The following is an 18,844-nucleotide window of genomic DNA, read 5'->3' on the forward strand; positions in this document are numbered from 1 at the left end:
AACTTTGTACTGAAATCACCTATTGACTTCAAATAAAAACCAAGTTGTTTCTATCAGCAAGATCTTTATTTTGGTAAAATGTTTTAACAAGTTGATTACTGCCTCAGGGAGTTAAAGACAAAAATGATCAATTTTCTGTACAAAAATGGCCATAAAGGTCATCTCAGCAATGGCACTATATCTAAAATCACATGTCATGAGGAGTACTATTTATGTGGAAAATTTTGTGGTTTTATGAAAAAATGCACAATATTGCCAATTTTGGGGACTACTCCGCTATACTAACTGTCATTTTCTGGGTAATAAATATTAAGTTGTGCAAGTTAAAATGGCTCATTTAATAGAACAGACACAATTATGCATGGATTTTGTACAATTATACTCAGTTTCTACAGTAGTGATAATAAAGGATGAAAAGATCATGTGGTAGCTTGTGGTTTTTGTGGCATAATTTTATTACATCCCAAATTTCAACAAGGATCACATACAAAAGTGCATATAAGCACCTTCAACCACTGAACTGGACCTCTTGACTCAGGTATTTTTATTTTGGGCAACTGGTTGTAAGTGTGCTAGTCTCATGTAGTTAGACCACTCCCCCACATGTAAAGAAACCCACACAAACAGTGGACCCATGGGGACCCCACGTTTTGTGGAGTTTTACTTCACAATGTTTATACATTCTATCCTCGTACTAGATACCTTTGCAAGTCACAGTGGCTAGTCCCAAATAGCCTAGAGATCACTCTTTCTCTGTCCTGTCATCTTGACGGTTCTTTGCACAATGCCTAAAAATATAAGTGCCTCATAGGCCACTCATTCTTCATGCCTTCAGTAGTTGTAGTCTGTTTATTGAGCTGCTGCAGTAATTAAGCCATTTTCATGCACACTAAACTTTATTAACTGGTGACATAATAGGCTAGCGTGCTCTTTGTGCAGCACGAGTGGCCTACTGAAGGTGATTTTCAGAGGTGCTTGTTATTTCTAATTGAATCAAAAACAGTGTGAATAATTGCAATGAACACACACACACAAAGAAAGGTGTGATCATGCCAGACTTCCTGCTGCAGCTATATATGTATCAGCTATCAGTATGGAATATAGTATTTAGGATACATGGTACTAAAACACTACATGTATGATTTGTACTTAGATAAGACAAATGGTAGTCATACAATCCTGAGCAGATAGTACCAAGTAGACGGGCTCACTTGCATATTAATTTTTTCATTCAATGTAGCAGAAGACTGAAGGTATATGTTGAAATTTGGAATGTGCCATAAAAACCACAAGCTACAACATGATCAATGCTATCATATATTTTGGGGTGTATACCTTCTCAAAAAATTAAGCAAAGATGGTAGAGTGTGTTTGACATTATCAAGAATTTCATTACCAATGATGTAGCTGATAACGTCTAGTCACTTACAGTGGCTTAGGATGTGGGGTAACCCCATTAGTGGGGAAACCATAGTAACCATACTACAAGACCTGAGGTATGTCCCATTACGAGTGTAATACAATGATATCATCTGAGTACATTGGATATAATGCATGGGAGTTTACAGATATTAAAATGAGTTCATACAAGAGGAGATAACACTACACTGTGCTGAGAGGTAAGACTTTAAGAGTTATGCCCTTATCGCCATAAGATTTCAACAGCAATTTGTAGAATCATGAAAACCCAGCATTACAATTAGTTTAACTCCCATACAACTAATATAAACTCTTGGTAAAAGTTCTTAATATTTATATGAGCGCCTCTTAATATTATGCACTCCTGGTATGCAATTTCTGATTTAGTAGCGTACCCAAGGTAATGTACCCACCTGTGTATTAGACAAAGCAGTTACACTATTATTAATAGCTGGGATCATTGCAGGGAATACCTATTGGCTAATAAAATGACAAGCAGACTGACAAGGTATAGCAGCGTGGTTATTGCTGACCACTTTTTAAATCACTTCCTCTTGGAACTATGCAATTAGTGCTATTAAATCTGTATCATATCTATGTATCTGTATGTATGAATGATGTATCTGTATCATAGATACAGTGTAATGGGATATCTATGGTTGTATCAATAGTGTCACTTTTCTTACCCACGCCCCTGTTAGCACCCCCCCTTCTTCTGAAATCCTATATCCACCCTGATGATATATACTATTTGCAATTTATCATCTCAATTGGGCATGAGTATCAGGGCAATTATCAAAGTATCGGGGAATGCATACTCTGGTAGTACAAGTAAAATATAGGGAGTGGGGGTCAGGGTTGGTTAATATAACCCACTTTTACAAAATAATTATAGACACTGCAAAAGCACAGCATTTACATAATTCTATTAGGCTAAAGTGGTTGCAATAAGGAAACCACAGCTTTGTTGAAGATGATGACAACTGTCTATAGCTGCAGTCACTACAGCTTTACTACTACAACTATACATGTGTCCATGCATTAACTGCTGTAATAGATTGTGAGCAAAAAAGACAACATATTCTCAAGACTCTAACCAGGAGCACATAACCATGGACAAACCTTGCAACGCTTAAGTGCATGCAGTCTGAATCACTTAACTGGCCATATCAACAACACACATAGGTGTGCTAGCAACAAAACATCAACAATATTATTTAGAACTAAGACTTGAGCATAGCCACCAAATACTATTATAAATAAATAATAGAGTGTGTTGTTTGTGAAACATTCATAAAACTGTTACACTGTTGACAAATCATAAACCACACAAGATGAATGACACATTACTCTGGCTTTAGTAATAAAATTGTTACTAAGTTTTATTATCAGGAATTCGTCTTTTGGATGATGGAGAAGAAGAGGAGGGGACTCTTCGATGTTGGCTTGTTGCTGCCCCACTACTAGTTACTGGTTTAGAACTAATGCCAGTTATTGATGGGTCTCTAATAATCTTGTCACGGCGTACAAACATGCCGTGTTTATCTTTACACTTGAAATACTTTACACCTTTCACCGTTCCATCATGTTTACCTAAAGTATGATAATTTATTATACTTAACATGACATGCTAGGAGGCAAGCTCACCTAGGGGTCTCTCCAAAGCTATTCCTATCCATTCACCAGCAGAGAATTCTGTTGGTCCTATGAACTTCACTTTACCAAACTTGAACCCAACTGATGTTTCAACCATCACTTTCTCTCCTAACGTACATGGTGGGTGGTCACTAGGGGCAACTACATGTTCTTCTGCAGTTGGTACCGAGGCTAATGAACTAGTAGACGACGGTGAGGAGTTTAGTGACGGTGATTCTTCTGTATTTCTGTGTGCTGGACTAGGTAGTAATGTTGATTGCTCACCATCAGAATCTGATTTGTTAACTTCACTAATTGTATGGTGTTCAGTGCTTTTAGGTAACACGGCATCTGGTGACTTGTTTGCTGTGTGTCTTTGCACTAATGTGGACACATCAGCACTGCGTCTGCGTGACACGCGTTCTGAGGAAGAACCTGTTGTTCTAGTAACTCTTAATGGTTCTTTGTTATCTGATCCTCTCTCTGAACTACGTGCTCTTCTCCTGGTGGACTTGTCACCAGCCTGTGGTCTAAATCTTCTCTCTGAAGATTGTCTCTTCATTTTACCATCAGGAAGTGTAGCTGCTTCTGTTAAACTAACAACTTCAGTCAAACTAGCAACTTCACTTAAACTAGGAGTTGAACTAGTTCCTATGGTTGCACTAGCTTCCTTAGTTTCTTCTCTTGTTAAACTTGTTTTCTCAGTTAGCCCACTTGCTTCAGTCACACTACTACCTTCACTACTGTTAGTAGTATGAGTAACACTAGTGGTTGTCATAGTATCTTCAGTCAAACTAGTACCTTCACAAACGCTAGTACCCTCAGTCAAACTAGCATCTTCAGTCACACTTGTAGTGTCTTCAGTTACACTAGTATCATTATTTCCTTCTTCGTTCAAACTACTATTGGCTTCACTCTGCTCCACCACAAAGCCTGTTTCACTCAGTGATAGAGGAGGTGTACCAGCGGTAACATTAATGGATGGTATTCTGAGATCACTCTCTGCTCTACTGACCCCCTCACTAGGGCTATCGGGGATCACCTGAGGCTCAGGTCCAACATGACTACTGGTGTTTGGTTCTGTTGTCAAGTATGTTGACTGATCTGGGAACTCCCCCTGAGGGGGAGGAGTGGGCACAACATCTTCCCTAGGCTCTGGTTGGCTAGAATTCTGTGGTTATGACAGTATTTACTACATAGATTATTAACAACAAGTCTTACTACTTTAGCAACTGTTTCTTCTTCAGGCACATTTGTGGCAGTGTGACTTGTGTGTAGCAGTTTACCAATAGTGGCTAACTTCTCTTTTAGAGAGACTTCTTGTTTTAGCCGGTCAAGGGCCAGAGTATTACGGACAGACATCATTCTATCCTTGAACTTGTCAACAATGTTCTCATTCTCATCAACCTCAACAAATGACGGATGGTTTGAGGGAATCTTTGGTGGTCTGAACACTCCTTCCAACTACAAACAAACCAAACAATAACAACACTAAAAGCAGTGGAGGCCATATACACAACACTCACTTTGGGTATGCCTGTCACAACCTCATACATCACTCCAGTTTCAGATTGAATTACAGCGGGTGCAAACAGTTTCAAGAAGGAAAAACCAACCTTCTTTACAACACGTAAACAAATTCTCTTTCTCAATACCAGTTCGATGCCAGGGGGATGGTTTAACATAACTCCAACCTTTAGTATAGCATATACTCTGTCGTTGCTATTAGTTGGTCGATTGAGAGATGGTGCATCATGTACAGATGAGTCCCATGAGGCGGTAGCTTCAGGCTAGCGGAATGATAAATAGACATGGATGCAGAATTCATAAACCTTACAGCTGAGTCTATGTTCTTAATTAAAACAAGATTCATCATTGATTTATTTATCTCCCCTAGCAACGGAGCTGTTGCTATGGCTGCTAGTGGATCATCATCATCACACGGAGTCAACATGTCATCTAGATAACAACCATGACAACTGGTAATACACTAAACTTACTCTAATGATACAGTCACTATAGTAACTAATGCTAGCTAACCATTCAAATCCAAGTATAAAGTAGTCACACGAGTTTCCATTCCTGGAAGTAATTTCCACCTATTGGGGGCACCAGGTACACCACTGCCTGGTTTGGGCTGTAGTAGCACTGAACGCTCCATCAACAACATTGTCCACTGGTCAATCAGTTCTTGTTCTTTATCATTATCCACTTTATTCCTCTCTAGGGAAGGAGGGAGGGTCAGGTGTCATACACCTTTCTACGTTAGTACACACCTTTTCTTTCCATGATTTTACGAAGTTCTTTGTCCAGGTAGTCACGGCGGTGCATCAATGCATCAGTCCACTTTCCTCGTAATCGATCAAGGTCAATTTCTTGATAACTGTCTAGAGGCTCTTCAGTACGATGACGTAGGTATACACTACCAACGGATATTGATGTGATATGTGCACACTGAAGAGGACCATCCCCTGATCCAGTTACTGGAGTGACCTTCACTTGAATACGACGTGACTGACCCTATTACACTAAATGACACCACATTACATCACAACAAACATGTACCTGTCTTAACACATATACACCACCAGTTTTGACATCTCTTCTCTCTTCAATAGCCACAGGGACATAATTACCCTGGTCATTTAGCTCCAATATGCCAACCCACATCTCCAAATTCTTCATCACTTCACGGCACCTACAATAACAGCCACCACAAATAACTGAGAGTGACTATCCACTGAGTCACACTACAAGCAAGAGCTGGTGCACTAGCTGACATAATAAACAATTGGTATTATTAGTACAGTGGGTCCAGAATACTTTGACTATCTGAATGACAAAGTGATTTGGAAACATTTTGTCACCAGTGTGTGTGTTCTATTAGATGAAATGAACAGAACTCTGCATACTAATTAATGAGCTTTAGTTATCTAAACAAGTTCATTTATTTGAACACTTTTGTCCAATAGCCCATTTCACATAAGGGCTAAGGAATGTGGTGGTTAATAACTGTGATCGCAACATCTGGTTTTCTTTAAAATGTATTGAAGCCTATGGGGTAGAGGGAAGAAACTTTCACGGAAGCCTAAACTGTACCCTTTATTATGAGAACGAAATTGTAATTTTCAGGTTGTCAGCAACACAACAGTATATAGTTTGTGGAGGTTTGCTGTGTTGTAAAGCAGAAAGATGCGGAAAAAGACTCCAGTGACTTTGTTTTCAACATGTAGAAATCTACTTAGTGAGAAAATTGGTGTTACTGTGTTTCTACAAGGCTGGGCAATATTTCTTACGGAAAATAGATGATTGTGATTCCATCAATACTAGCAATTATTTCACCTGTTACAGTAGGTTTAGTAGCCATGCGTAACAATCCTCTATACTAATAGCAGTAAAAATGCCTCACTTCAGGAAAGATGCAGGCTTTCAAACTTAAGATATCACTACCAGTTGACACTAGATTGCCGATTTCTCAGTCACAACACAGCGTATGTTTCCAATTTTCCGCCATCGTAATAGTATAGTGGTTGCTATAAAGTATGTTCTTAACAGTATATGGTTTGGGCTCCTGCAAAGTGTAGCCCCATAGACTGCAATACATTTTCCAGATGTTGTACAACTCATAATAAATTAGTATTGATTACCATACCGTGAATACTTTAGCTTGCATGGAAAACCGGAAATGGTCACTTATAGAAACAAAGGTGCTTGGATCCACTGTATTGCTGTAATAACAGTCTGATATGGCAATATCTGCTAACAATGGTAAATAGTAGACTTTTGGCTGATATTACTCTGCTAAGTACCCAGCTAATTTTACAGTGCTATGAGATCAAGACCTTCTCACCAAGTACTTACAAGGCTTTGGCTGCATTGTGAAGTTCTTTCCTTCCTCACATAAACCTTTTTCTCGCTACAAAAAAGTTTTGACAGACTATCATTTTAGGCTTTTCATTCACATTTAATTTTAGTGCCAACACTTTTAAGCATTAATGTCTAGATGTAGTGGACTACAACAAAATTTAATACAAAATTTACAGTAGGACCTCATTATCCGAACACATGTGTGCCAGTTTAATCATAAAAAAACGTTCAGATAAGTGAATTTTCTTGTATAAATGAAATCCATTTATTTATATACAGAGTTCCGTTCAACTATTTTAACGGAACATACACTAATGTTACCTAACAAAGCAGTTAGGGGTTAAGATAATCGAAATTGAATAATTGAGGTCTTACTGATTGATAATGGTGTATCCAATATATCAGTTATCAGAATTTCCGTTCACTACAGGTAAGAGCCACTGTTTCTTTACATGACAGTACACACTATATCAACTGCTCTATTAGAGTATTACTGTACATGTACATCAAGAAAATTACAGCGTACAAAAATAACACCTTGGGCAGTAGCGTACAGTAGAGATCACCCCCCAAAATAAAGGGCATTCAGCAAAACAATGCTGCTAAAGTGTCACAGAAATATTTTAAGTGACGAAACATACCCTCATGGAAAAGTCCTAGTGTATTAAATCTACTAAATTGTCAAAACTGGATTTTTGGTCTGCCTATTTGCCTACCTGCAGTAGAAAGGCTAGAGATGAACTACCATTTTATGTCACAATTACAAACTCGCGTGTGGAATGTACTTTTTTGAAGAGTATAAATATCCCATTGTAGCTTGCCTTTACCTTTCATTGCCACTACTACAATATGTAGGCAATCACTAGTAGTTACTGTACTTACAACAGTGTGTGCGTGTGTGTGCATGTGATAATACTCAGGAATTAACATAATTACCCTTCTGGTAAACAAACCTTTCAGGGAATGTCTTGTGCTGTCGATCATCCTCTGCCATTGCTATGCTTTCAGGTGTAGAGAAGCCAGTCTTCCTGTGCCCGTACACCTCAACTGACAGAGTACCATAGTGCAGATAGTCTAGGAACTCATCTGTCACTTCAACAGTGTACACCTATTGGCATGACATCAAGTGACAACTAGTGCTTGGTGACATGTATCACTAATGATAATTTCATTATCTATGCAACACAGGAAGTCTCACTGGAATATGAGCTACATGTGCAGTACTGTATAATTTGGTGTCTTTCAAAGTAGGTGGACCACAATTTTTAGCTTTCACTTGACAGTGTCTTACTGCAAATGTTATGCAAACATCTGTATTGACAACATGAATATGTCATGACATAGTAATCTGAGATACTCTTAAGAAGCTTCTCACAGCTGTCGTTCATTGTTTACAGCGCACTGAATGCAATGGTGTAAACTGAATGGCAAACAAGTAAACACATATGCCACTCAACTTCATAAGATGTTTTGAATCCAGCCGGTGATGTGAGTTCTTTTCTATGTATGTTTGTCTGTACACATTCATGTGAGGTTTGTGAGCAAAACCATTAAATGGTAAAGCAGCCAGTTAGTGAGAAATAAAGCCTGCATTATACTTCCACACGGGGTTAGCTTTGGCTCAAACTACAGGTGCAGTGACTCTAAATGCTAGTACCGTTTGCAATAGATACTGTATAGCAATCAAAGATTTTGTTTTGTTGCCTAGTTTGGTTGTATGCATGCTGACACCCAAGTTGACTAAAAAATAGTCTTAAGAAATATAAAGTTTCATCCTACATACGTGAGACAAACACACAGACATATGTATCTAATTCATCCCAAATATACTTTCCCAAGAGTACTGTATGCTGAAAAGTTACTATCAGCAAAAATAAATAAACCAGGCACCATACAGCTATATAGCTGTAGCATAAATTAATCAACTATATATGCAATAGCAGGGATTTTTCTAGGGGGGCAAAGGGGGCATTTTGCCCCCCTGAAAATGATTTTACCCCCCTGAACTCTGCCTCAACCAGCCCAATGATGAAACAATGATAAATTGATTTGAAATCATAAAATTTAGTCGATGGCTAGCTAGCTACAATAAAACAAATTTAGCCTAATTTAAGTTCTGCCCCCCTGAATTTCTGAAAAACTCGGATTGCCCCCCCCCCCCCTGAAATTATTTTCTAGAAAAATCCCTGCAATAGGTTTTGTTTTGTAATACTACATCACTTAATCAAGCTATTGTTATTTCGAATTTCATAATAATTCATTGAATACTTCATAAATCTCTAATTATGTTGCTATGCACTGCTAAGGTAGTGCTATTTATACAAAGTGCATGAAACAACATATTACACACAGAAGTATCTTCTTAACCCTTTCATAGTTTCTTCTGAAAATTTGACCTAAAGGCTGCTAGTTAGCAAGCTTAACTTTATGCTCTACCCACAGTGCTACAAGATCAAACACACTCAGTTAGCAGACTTTTAGCAATCAACATTTTACTGATATTTATATCGGTGCACCTCTAGATTCAAAGCAGTTCACATAAACAAGCAAAATTAAATTTTTGTGTATCATCTACTTAGAACTATTACAAATAAAGCTTTCGTGATTTTATCCAGTTTCAGAAATACACAGAAGAATTGTTCCACATGTACCAATAATAACCAGTGTTAAGCACTGATGATATCACAGGATCATTACCTGGGTGTGGTCAAACTTTAACTCTCCCTCTAAAACTTTCTCAGGTCTACTGAATGCTGGTGAAAATGCTTGTAGAGGAGCAATTGTCGTTGGCTCTGAATGGCCCCAGACTTTGTACTGGCCAAACACAAAATGGCAGTATGCTGAAGGTAGACCTGTAGCCTCAATAACGTGCACCTGTAATCAACCAGTCTACCACCAAGTCATTTATAGCTCCAGGCTGACCTTTACACCAACCTGACAACCGACAACTAGCTCGTCAGCCAATTCTTCCATCACTTCCCAACCACTCCCCCCTCCATTGTAGTCTGTCTCATCATCTCCATCTGTCTCATCAGCAATTGGCACTAAATGGCAATAATAAGGGAACACAACTTATAGTACAGGAAAAAGTTAAAAGTGGTTGAACACATTGCAACATCACTCCAACAGAACAGTCAGTAACACTGTGGCTCTGCTAAAAGTCACAATTGCAACACCAGGAGCCCATAAGCATTGTAAGACTAGCAGTGCTTTTGAGCTCCTAGTAACACAACAGTTGATCGGTCACATTTGACCAGGCAATAATGGAGTGAACCAAGTTTTATAGTTGTCGTATTTGTTGATGAGAAATACTAACACAACTGGTCTACTAACTAGTACCAAGTTTCAACATGTACACAACACTAATACATGGCGAACACAAAGATTGTCTCACAAAAATGGCAATTTAAAGGTACCTATAGCTCCATAGTAACCAGTACAAACACACTAATCACTATAATACCCAAACAAAACCCAACAAATTAGTCAGCTGGAAGCTTGGTATGGTACATTAACACTACATCAACTTGTTTGCATACCAACTAATATTGTCACCACCAGTGAAAAGGACACCAATATAGCAGAAATATTTGCATAACAACAAAATAAAATGCATGTAACATAAATATGCACTATAAGTAATGATGAATCTAAACAGGTGTATTGTGATATTTACAATATTGTGATACAAATATTCTAACAGTACTCATGTACTGACATTGTGTTTAGGATCTGTTTACAATCAAAGACCTTCACTACAAAATACAATCCATAGCAGTTATTCAGAAATGAACCCCACAACTACTGTATTTCCTCGTATAAAAGCTGCATTTGATTAAACGCCTGTCTCAATTATAAGCCAGGGGGTGTCCAGTACCTTTGGAAAATAAACACCTGGTCTCAAATAGAGGCCCAGGCTATTACTGTTAGTGGCTTTAATTGTTTCTGCTGTTTCCTCATACTTGAAATTTAGAGCCTTCTGAGGGATACAGGTATTACGAGTAATCATGTGAGTAGTCCGGGCGTGTCCACATGCATGCAGATATGTACGATACAACTCCTTGACTATACTTGTTTATATAGCCAACACACTGTATCTATGCTTGCCATTATAGTAATCCTGTTCTACCACCACCAAATTCAATTAAATTCTGGGAGTCGGTTGGGACCAATCCAAAATAAACGCCCAGTCTCAAATAAGGGCCCTATTCGTTTACAGGACAGGTCAAAAGTGCTGGGAAGGAAATAAAAGCCCAGGCTTTTATACGAGGAAATACGGTAAATAAAATCTACCTGTAGTGGTTGTATATACAATCACTCGAGTGGAATGGTGCACTGGACTCAGTTTTTGTTTGTTTGTTAACTGCAGCTGCATATTGGCTAACAATGGGTGGAATAGTAAGAGAGTTAAACTTCAGCTACATAATCAGGCTGATTTGATACACTTAGCTTGTGCTAGGATGCACAGTATCACGTCCTATATACTGCATAACATGTATTGAAGAATGGTAGCCATCACACACAGGAGATTCACTGCCAAGAAGTTTGACTGCAAATGTGTAGTAGTACTACTTTATTTAAACTCAGTAATGTAGTTATATTTCAAGCTTGACTAACAAACAATACTTGCTACAAAGTTGTTAATTGTGATCAACTCCACAAAAGAACAGACAATGCAGTTGAGCAAAGTAGGTCCCCCATATATTCAGTTTAGATATATAATATGTAGGTCCCCCACATTTTCAGCAGTGCAACTAACTGCAACATGAATACTCAAGAGCGTGTACATCAAGTCAACCTGAGTGAGTAGTAGGAGCAATAGGTGGCAGAAATGTAGTCAACCTCCATATACAAACAGTTTAGGCAAAGCACCACTTCCATATTTAGTATGCTTATCACCTTACCTGGTACTCTTTCAATGGATAGTCGCAGGTTACCACACACCTAGTAACACAATTACTACTCAGTGGTTGCTAGACAGTAATTAAGCAGTTTACCTTCCCGGTAGGGCCAATTATTGGAGCATCATACTCGTGACACACTCTATGAACCAGACACTGCATGAAAATATTAGCAACTCCCAACAGCACATGTTGCTCAATGTCAAAAAATGGGTCCATTGTTGTGTCGTTGTCCTGGTAATAGGTAAACAATAAACACCATTAAAGAAGACATTATAATCATACAGTAGGGTATTTCCCTTCATCCTGCATCAGAAACAATTCCCTCATAGCAACCACTTTCTCTTCGAGTGTCTCCAAGCTCCACACTACACAGGGTGTGTAGCCTAACAACAACTATCATTGTCAGATGCTCACCTGAGTCAGTTCCTCTAGCTTTCTGTAATACTCTAACTGCTATCTCATTACCTCCATGTCTGTTGTCACCCTAGTAACCATCACATGTTGTATACACACCTCCATGTATGATGTATTAAAGTATGTTTGTATGCACTTGAGCTCCACTCGAGCTCCAGTTAAGTAGGACTTCTAAATACTGAACACAAGAGAAGTGACTGCTCTATTAGAGTAGTTGAATAGAAGTACTACTTTAATGTTAAAAGTTATCCCACTAGGGACCTGTGAGAAGGCTAAAGCTTGTGAATACAGGAGTCAGAAACATGTAACTGAAACGTTGAGAAAACAATCCCAGACCCAGTATAGGGTACAGAATTATGTATCTGAAAAAAATAAATAAATAAACCGACACAAAGGAATCTGAATAATGGAGGCTGTCACTGTAAAGCCTTAACATCATGCATTGTATTGTGCATGAAGTATACCGCACTGTGTGTACTGTGCATGATGTACAGTACAGTCTGTTTGCTTCAACTGAAAGTCAATAACATCAAAGAAAAGAACACATGTTCTCTCTGTATTCCCATACATGCACAAGTCACCCATGAAACAAAGTTATGAGGCTTGTAAAATATTCCATATGTTAGTACTGGGTGTTATATGTTCAGAACTATTAAAAGTAAAATATCACGTGACACGTTATGCTAGTAACGTACCCTAACAATCGGACTAAGCAATGACGGTGGAATTTGCATGGTCACTTTGAGGACAGTATCCTTGTCAAGAGCTTCACTCAACATATTAGCTTCTCTGTAATATGTATAACACATTACATTGACAAACTTATACTGCAACTATTATGCAAATGCCTGCACAGCTTAAAATATACTGTTAATGCATCTCTTTGTATTGTGGTCACAGGCATAGAAAACTGGTGGTTGGTGGCACCTAAGCTACAGTGTATATACATACCTGACAAGATTATTCACCCTGAAATAAGTGTCCAACACTCGCTGCCTGTTTTCCATCTCCCATTCTGCCTCCAACCTATGACAGAGGAGCCATGATATGTTTGGGGTATAAGTCATTGCAATTTACATTGGGGAGAAAGCTGCTCGTCGTTTTAATGGAGACGGTGTACTAGATTGTTCCCCAACTTCCTGCAGCTGGTCACGTAACTCTGCTAGCTGTTTCTCATAGCGAACTTTCTGTTGCTCCAATGCATCTACAAGGACCCAATAAGAGTGAACAGATTTTTGGAGGGAAAACCAACAAGTACCTTGTTTCTCATGGAAGTGTTGTTGCTCCATAGAATGCTTCATTTGCTGGTACACACTATCAGGGTCTGCAGTGTGTATACTAATAGGGACAAGTCATTATTATCACTATTAACACATACCACTGTCCAGCTCATTTAAGATCACTTCTTTCATAGCAAAGTCGTAATTCATAACTTCTTCATCAATCTCTTCATCAGGGTCAGTCATTATGCCTTCTTCAACACCACCATGTGACTTAGCCTGCGTTGATGTGCCCACTGGTTGGCCTGGGGCTGTCCCTGCTGACTCTTGGACTACTACATATGGTAATACAAAGTGAACCAGCAAACAGAATAATTTGTTACTTACTCTTCTTTTTCGGACAACTTAGTCTAAAGAAGTGGTTATTACCAAGCAACACACGGTAACCATGACACAGTTTAGTTCTCTCGGTGATGACCTTTCCATTAACAAGAGTACGAGCAGCCGGTAATGGTGTAATGTACACCTCAGGGTTATTGACCTCTACCACACAATGTTCTGGCTGAATACCAAGACCTTTCAGTTGAATGTCTTGTTGAATGTCAGCATCTGGTCGACCGATCTTTGTGTGCGGCTGCAACAATAAGATGGTGTTAACAACAAGCAATGTGGTTACTACTAACAGGAATACCTTCAGATAACACACTAGTAATTCACTCATGATCGGATCAGCATTCAAGTTCACAAAATAAAACTTGTCCCTTTGTACACCAATGCCAGCAGACTTCACTGATATTCCCATGTCTTCTAGTACTTTCTGACGTTCCTATAGTAATACATACATGTGATACAACTGTGGTAACCTTGAAGATGTTATTACCTGATGAAGCTTTTCTGACTCTGCCAATTTTTGTTCCCAAGTTTTGCTCATTTTTTGCATAAGGTTCTCACTAACTGATAACTTCTCCATCAAATCAGCTATATCGCGATCATTAGCCGGGTTGGATGCTGCTCCAGTGAGCCCCACTCCTCCCTGCTCCTTCAACATCAGTCGTAACTTTTCAACCTCTTCTCGTAGCTCGCGAATCACCTGGTGACAAAACCATACTCATACACATAAGGGCATACACTATGTCCCACATAGCAGCTATAATATTAGTCATTTCCCATATGTATTTATACTATAAAAATGATAGAGGTAAACATTTTCCCCACTCAACACAATAATAGTTCTCCTGTAAAGCTAACATACTAACTTTAGAGTTAGGGTCTTCATTCACTACAGCGTGGTTGACAATCTTCTTTGCTCGGTCAGCGTAACGTAACGTTGACAAAGATTCCTCATAGTTGTCACTGGCTGGGCTCACTGTGGCAACCATCACCGTCTTGCTGTTACCACCAAGACTGTCTTTGAGAAGCCAGGTAAGTGTAGAGTCTCGGTACGGCACGTGAGTGCCTTTAGTCTTCTTGCCAGCAGACTACAGAAGGGGTGAATACTATATAGGCAGATGTTATTTTTATATTACAAGAAACACATAATATATCATTCACACAATACAATCCATATCACAACAAAATATGTACAACACAAAATACAGTATAGCACAACACAATGTTTGCAACATAGTGACGCACTATGACGTACCATTTCTGCTAGCGCAGATATTACCAACCCAAGAGTGTGCAATGACCTGTAATTTTGTAATCCAGGAATTACCAAATCTCAACTGATTACCACAACTCACTTATTAATATTGGATCCCTCTTTTAATCGGTCACCAAGTGCCCCTGTCTTTCCCGCTCTCTCACTGCCTGCCAAATCTACTAAACTAATTCGACTAACTTTCTCGTTACCAGCCTAGCAACACACCACAACAACATAAGCACAGTTTGAGTGTGCCTAATGTGGAAATATTTGAATAACCAATACAGAATTACCAACTCTGATACTCATATTTATAGTAATTAGCTAACTGTGGGCAACTGCACTAAGGAGTAGATAGGTATGTTCCATATTAGTATCAATCAGATTAGAGGGGAGAGAGTAGTGAAGTGTAAAAACAAAACATTAACTTAGTTGAAAAGTCATATAAACACCACTACCTAAAGTCAGAGACAATATTTTAAACCTGCCAAGTTAGTTTCAAATTCCAACATTCTATGGTTGCCATAGATTCCATACCAAACTCATGATAATATCACTGATACAACTTATCATGACTGTGATTACTAGTCAAATTTATTACAGGAACAACAATTAATACTGGACAGCTTGCTATACTGTGATGGGATTGGCAACAAAGGCTATTATTAGCAACAGGAACACAAGCCTGGTTACCAGTGAGCCTGAATAAAGTTTTGCTAAGGTTCCTAAGTGATCAGTGTGGGGAATGTTGTTGGTAAATTTCAACTTTGTAGGGCAGCCCAAAACAAACCCTAGTACTCTACTGATGTAAATTCTACCGGGCTTAAGTATAACTGGATAGCATAGTAAGTCACCGGCATACATTAGTTTCAGGATCAAACAGAGTTTGTGTTAGCACAATGGTGAATACAGCATGTGATCTAGAACTCTCAGCATTCATCTGAGTAGCAGCGACTGTACGAGATTTGTTTCCTTCCAACATGATGCTCTCAATATCCTAGTAACATTGGCAACGTCACAACAGCAACAGTTGCTATTAATGCTCACCCAGAATGATCGTACAGCCAGGGTAGACAGCCCTTCAACGTAAGGACCCAACGTCTTGTGCTCCCTGACCTTCAAATTGTGTTTGGTCCTGCAATATAGCTAGTACATCAGTATAACATAGTAAAACTACTAACTCTTTGCCACATAGCAAATCCCGAACACGTTCACAGTAGATTTCCATGTAGGACACTTCTACTGTAGTTGTTATCCGGGAGTCTGAGTTCTGCAGGGGAAGGGAGTCTTGTGAGGTCTACAAATGAGCCACATTCACTACTACTCACTGCAGCAATTCTAGCAAACATGTTGTCACATAGTCTGGGGATGATTCCCTTGAGTGCTTCATCTTGTGATGCTCCCATCATCGTGTATGACTTGCCAGAGCCTGCAGTGAGCATTAGCCACTTATATATAACTAGTCATAATACTATGTGCATGTTTGCGTGTGTAGCATGTGCGTAGCATTGTATGCACTATGTAGTGAGTAGACCAGTTGGAAAATGGAAATAGTATAATACAATTGGCAAAAACTTAATCTATGCTGCTACATGTACAGTAGCAACCTCCTCTTTTAGTAATGAACTCAATCAGTAGCAGATATACCAATATTTTTTACCTTGCACAGTTTACTGCAAGTGTACACATATCAATTGCATGGTTAATTATTGGTGGATCATAAATTGTGACTCAGTATGAGAAAACCAGTCTTATTGCCCATGTCAGCAGAATTCAATTTTTCACCCAGTACACAAAGCTACATGAATAAACTATCTAATTCCACGATCAAAATCAGCTGGACTGGAGTGGTCTGGTTTTGCTGGCTGCTTTTCCCAAGCCCAGTGGCGATCCATACGTGCGGTGTGGGGCCTTAATGGAGCCCTGGTCAGCCTGTGGATGACTATATGTGGCTGTACAGCTCTATGATGTTGAATAAGTACCTCCGCTGTGAATTTCCTTTCATTTTAGCCAATTTTGATACCTCAATGGCCCAAAACTTGGTCTAATTCATCCCTACGCCTTCCTTTTCAATTTTTGAACACCATCTTTCCCGCTTCCAGGTCCCCCGCCTCCCACCCATTTTGCAGCACGCCTGATACAGTCAACCTCGGTTTAAAAACTATCTAAAATGGCGGGAAACTTAGTTGTTGGCTACTTGTACAGTGGATGCTGTGGAAGGTAAGGAATTGGTGTAAAACGTGTGAAAATTTTATAGCTTCAACCGTTGGTGAGCTACAACACATTAAATACTTAAAACCGGCGTTTCTAGATACTTAAAATAGGCGATAAGACCGGTTTTCCCAGACTGGGTCACAATTATAGAGTCATCTCAAGTAAAAATATCGAAACAGACAAGGTTACAGTACTACACGTCTGTCCAGGTCTTACAGTAACTCATGTTAAGGGAGCAACACACCTTGAAATACACAAGACATCATTAGTTTCAGTATTTTCCATGGGCTATAAGCAGTATTTTATTGTAAAGACTATCTTGGGGCCTGCACTCCTGACCCCCCATAATTCTACTTCATGGTGAATTAACCTTACAGATTTAATGCTACGCTATCCTGCACCTTAAAATAGTCCATGTAGTATGCATAACTAAAACTGATGGTGAAGTACAGTATGTGATCATGGTCTATCTAGATGACCGTATTAACACAAATTCAACACAGTTATTCAGTGTGTGTGTGTGTGTGTGTGTGTGTGTGTGTGTACATAAGCACAATGTGTAGCATTAGTGAATAATGTACGTGTGCATGTCAAATAGTTGATGATGAGTATGAAAATGCTGTTGCTAATATTATTAGCTCGGACTTAAAATGTACGTACCAGACATTGCCGAATAAAGTACTACTACACTATACACATACAAAGTTAGGCCATACTACACCACACACTGAGTCACTGACCTGTCTGTCCATAGGCAAAGATGCAGGCATTGTAGCCATTAAACGAACTCTCAAGTACTCCTTTGCCGAGAGCATCAAACACAACTACTTGAGCTATAAGAACACACAACTCAGGTATGCTAATGTGTGTAGCCCTATAAACGTCACTTACAAGCAAATCTATCATCGTTTGGGTCAATGGACCAGAAACAGTGATCATATGTGAATTTCTACACCCAAACACAACTAATTATAACTCAACATATCAACAACGTTACTAGCTAGTTACCTTGCGTGGCTTCCTTTCGCTGCAGGGACAGCAGCAACACGTACACAGGGAAATAATGAACTTTGTAATGATGCTATATAATTAACTACTTACTCGCGGTTCTCTAGGAACGTGTCATTGTTTTTCATGTCCACGCACACATAAGTGTTGAGCTCTAATTCTGTGGATCACAGTACATTGTACTAATATAAAGTGCAACACGCCACGCTCTTACCTCTCTTGTTCACAGGACGAACACGAACTGCAACTTTAACTTTAGCGTCATCACCCATGGCGACTTGACAAATGACAATTAATGTGCTTGCAGCGAATTCGACTTATTAACCATAATCGCCTGGTTGATGATAGTTTGAAATATTTACTTACTGACGACTGCTACCAATATATGTACATACGACAACAATCTGCAGCATTTGCCGGGGACTAGGAAGTACTCGACGCCATGTTATGCATGGCTCTAATTTTTTAGCGCAATTGACCATTAAAATTTCGCGGTAAATTTTAAGATGCGCTTAAAC

General features: G+C 39.1%; 1 protein-coding gene across 1 annotated transcript; it reads right to left on the reverse strand.

The window, feature by feature from the left end:
* Positions 1–2,667: 2,667 nt before the first annotated feature.
* Positions 2,668–18,805, reverse strand: LOC136250076 (kinesin-like protein KIF13A). Its single transcript, XM_066042236.1, has 35 exons — positions 18,541–18,805; positions 18,420–18,486; positions 18,327–18,345; positions 18,210–18,267; positions 18,059–18,151; positions 16,433–16,533; positions 16,286–16,374; positions 16,152–16,239; positions 15,967–16,101; positions 15,205–15,317; positions 15,105–15,150; positions 14,716–14,937; positions 14,340–14,549; positions 14,151–14,285; positions 13,847–14,093; positions 13,618–13,794; positions 13,498–13,563; positions 13,317–13,443; positions 13,191–13,265; positions 12,935–13,028; positions 12,240–12,309; positions 12,108–12,190; positions 11,919–12,056; positions 11,826–11,865; positions 9,844–9,965; positions 9,619–9,795; positions 7,875–8,029; positions 5,620–5,752; positions 5,331–5,574; positions 5,095–5,277; positions 4,892–5,013; positions 4,581–4,844; positions 4,276–4,518; positions 3,067–4,225; positions 2,668–3,012 (listed from the first exon to the last, which is right to left on the reverse strand). Exons 1-35 carry the CDS (start codon positions 18,596–18,598, stop codon positions 2,795–2,797), a joined length of 5,571 nt encoding a protein of 1,856 aa, XP_065898308.1. The 5' UTR covers positions 18,599–18,805; the 3' UTR covers positions 2,668–2,794.
* Between the last annotated feature and the right edge of the window lie 39 nt (positions 18,806–18,844).

This window comes from Dysidea avara, chromosome 3 (assembly GCF_963678975.1).
Source record: "Dysidea avara chromosome 3, odDysAvar1.4, whole genome shotgun sequence".
Lineage (NCBI taxonomy): Eukaryota > Metazoa > Porifera > Demospongiae > Dictyoceratida > Dysideidae > Dysidea > Dysidea avara.

Bases quoted from the DNA above. Each gene is read 5' to 3' on its own strand.
- LOC136250076 (XM_066042236.1), bottom strand. From the start codon at position 18,598: ATGGGTGATGACGCTAAAGTTAAAGTTGCAGTTCGTGTTCGTCCTGTG. The intron at 14,550-14,715 runs GTTAGTATGTTA...TTTTGTCACCAG, and splicing joins ATGAAGACCCTAACTCTAAA to GTGATTCGCGAGCTACGAGA. The intron at 3,013-3,066 runs GTGAGCTTGCCT...ATCATACTTTAG, and splicing joins AGCTTTGGAGAGACCCCTAG to GTAAACATGATGGAACGGTG.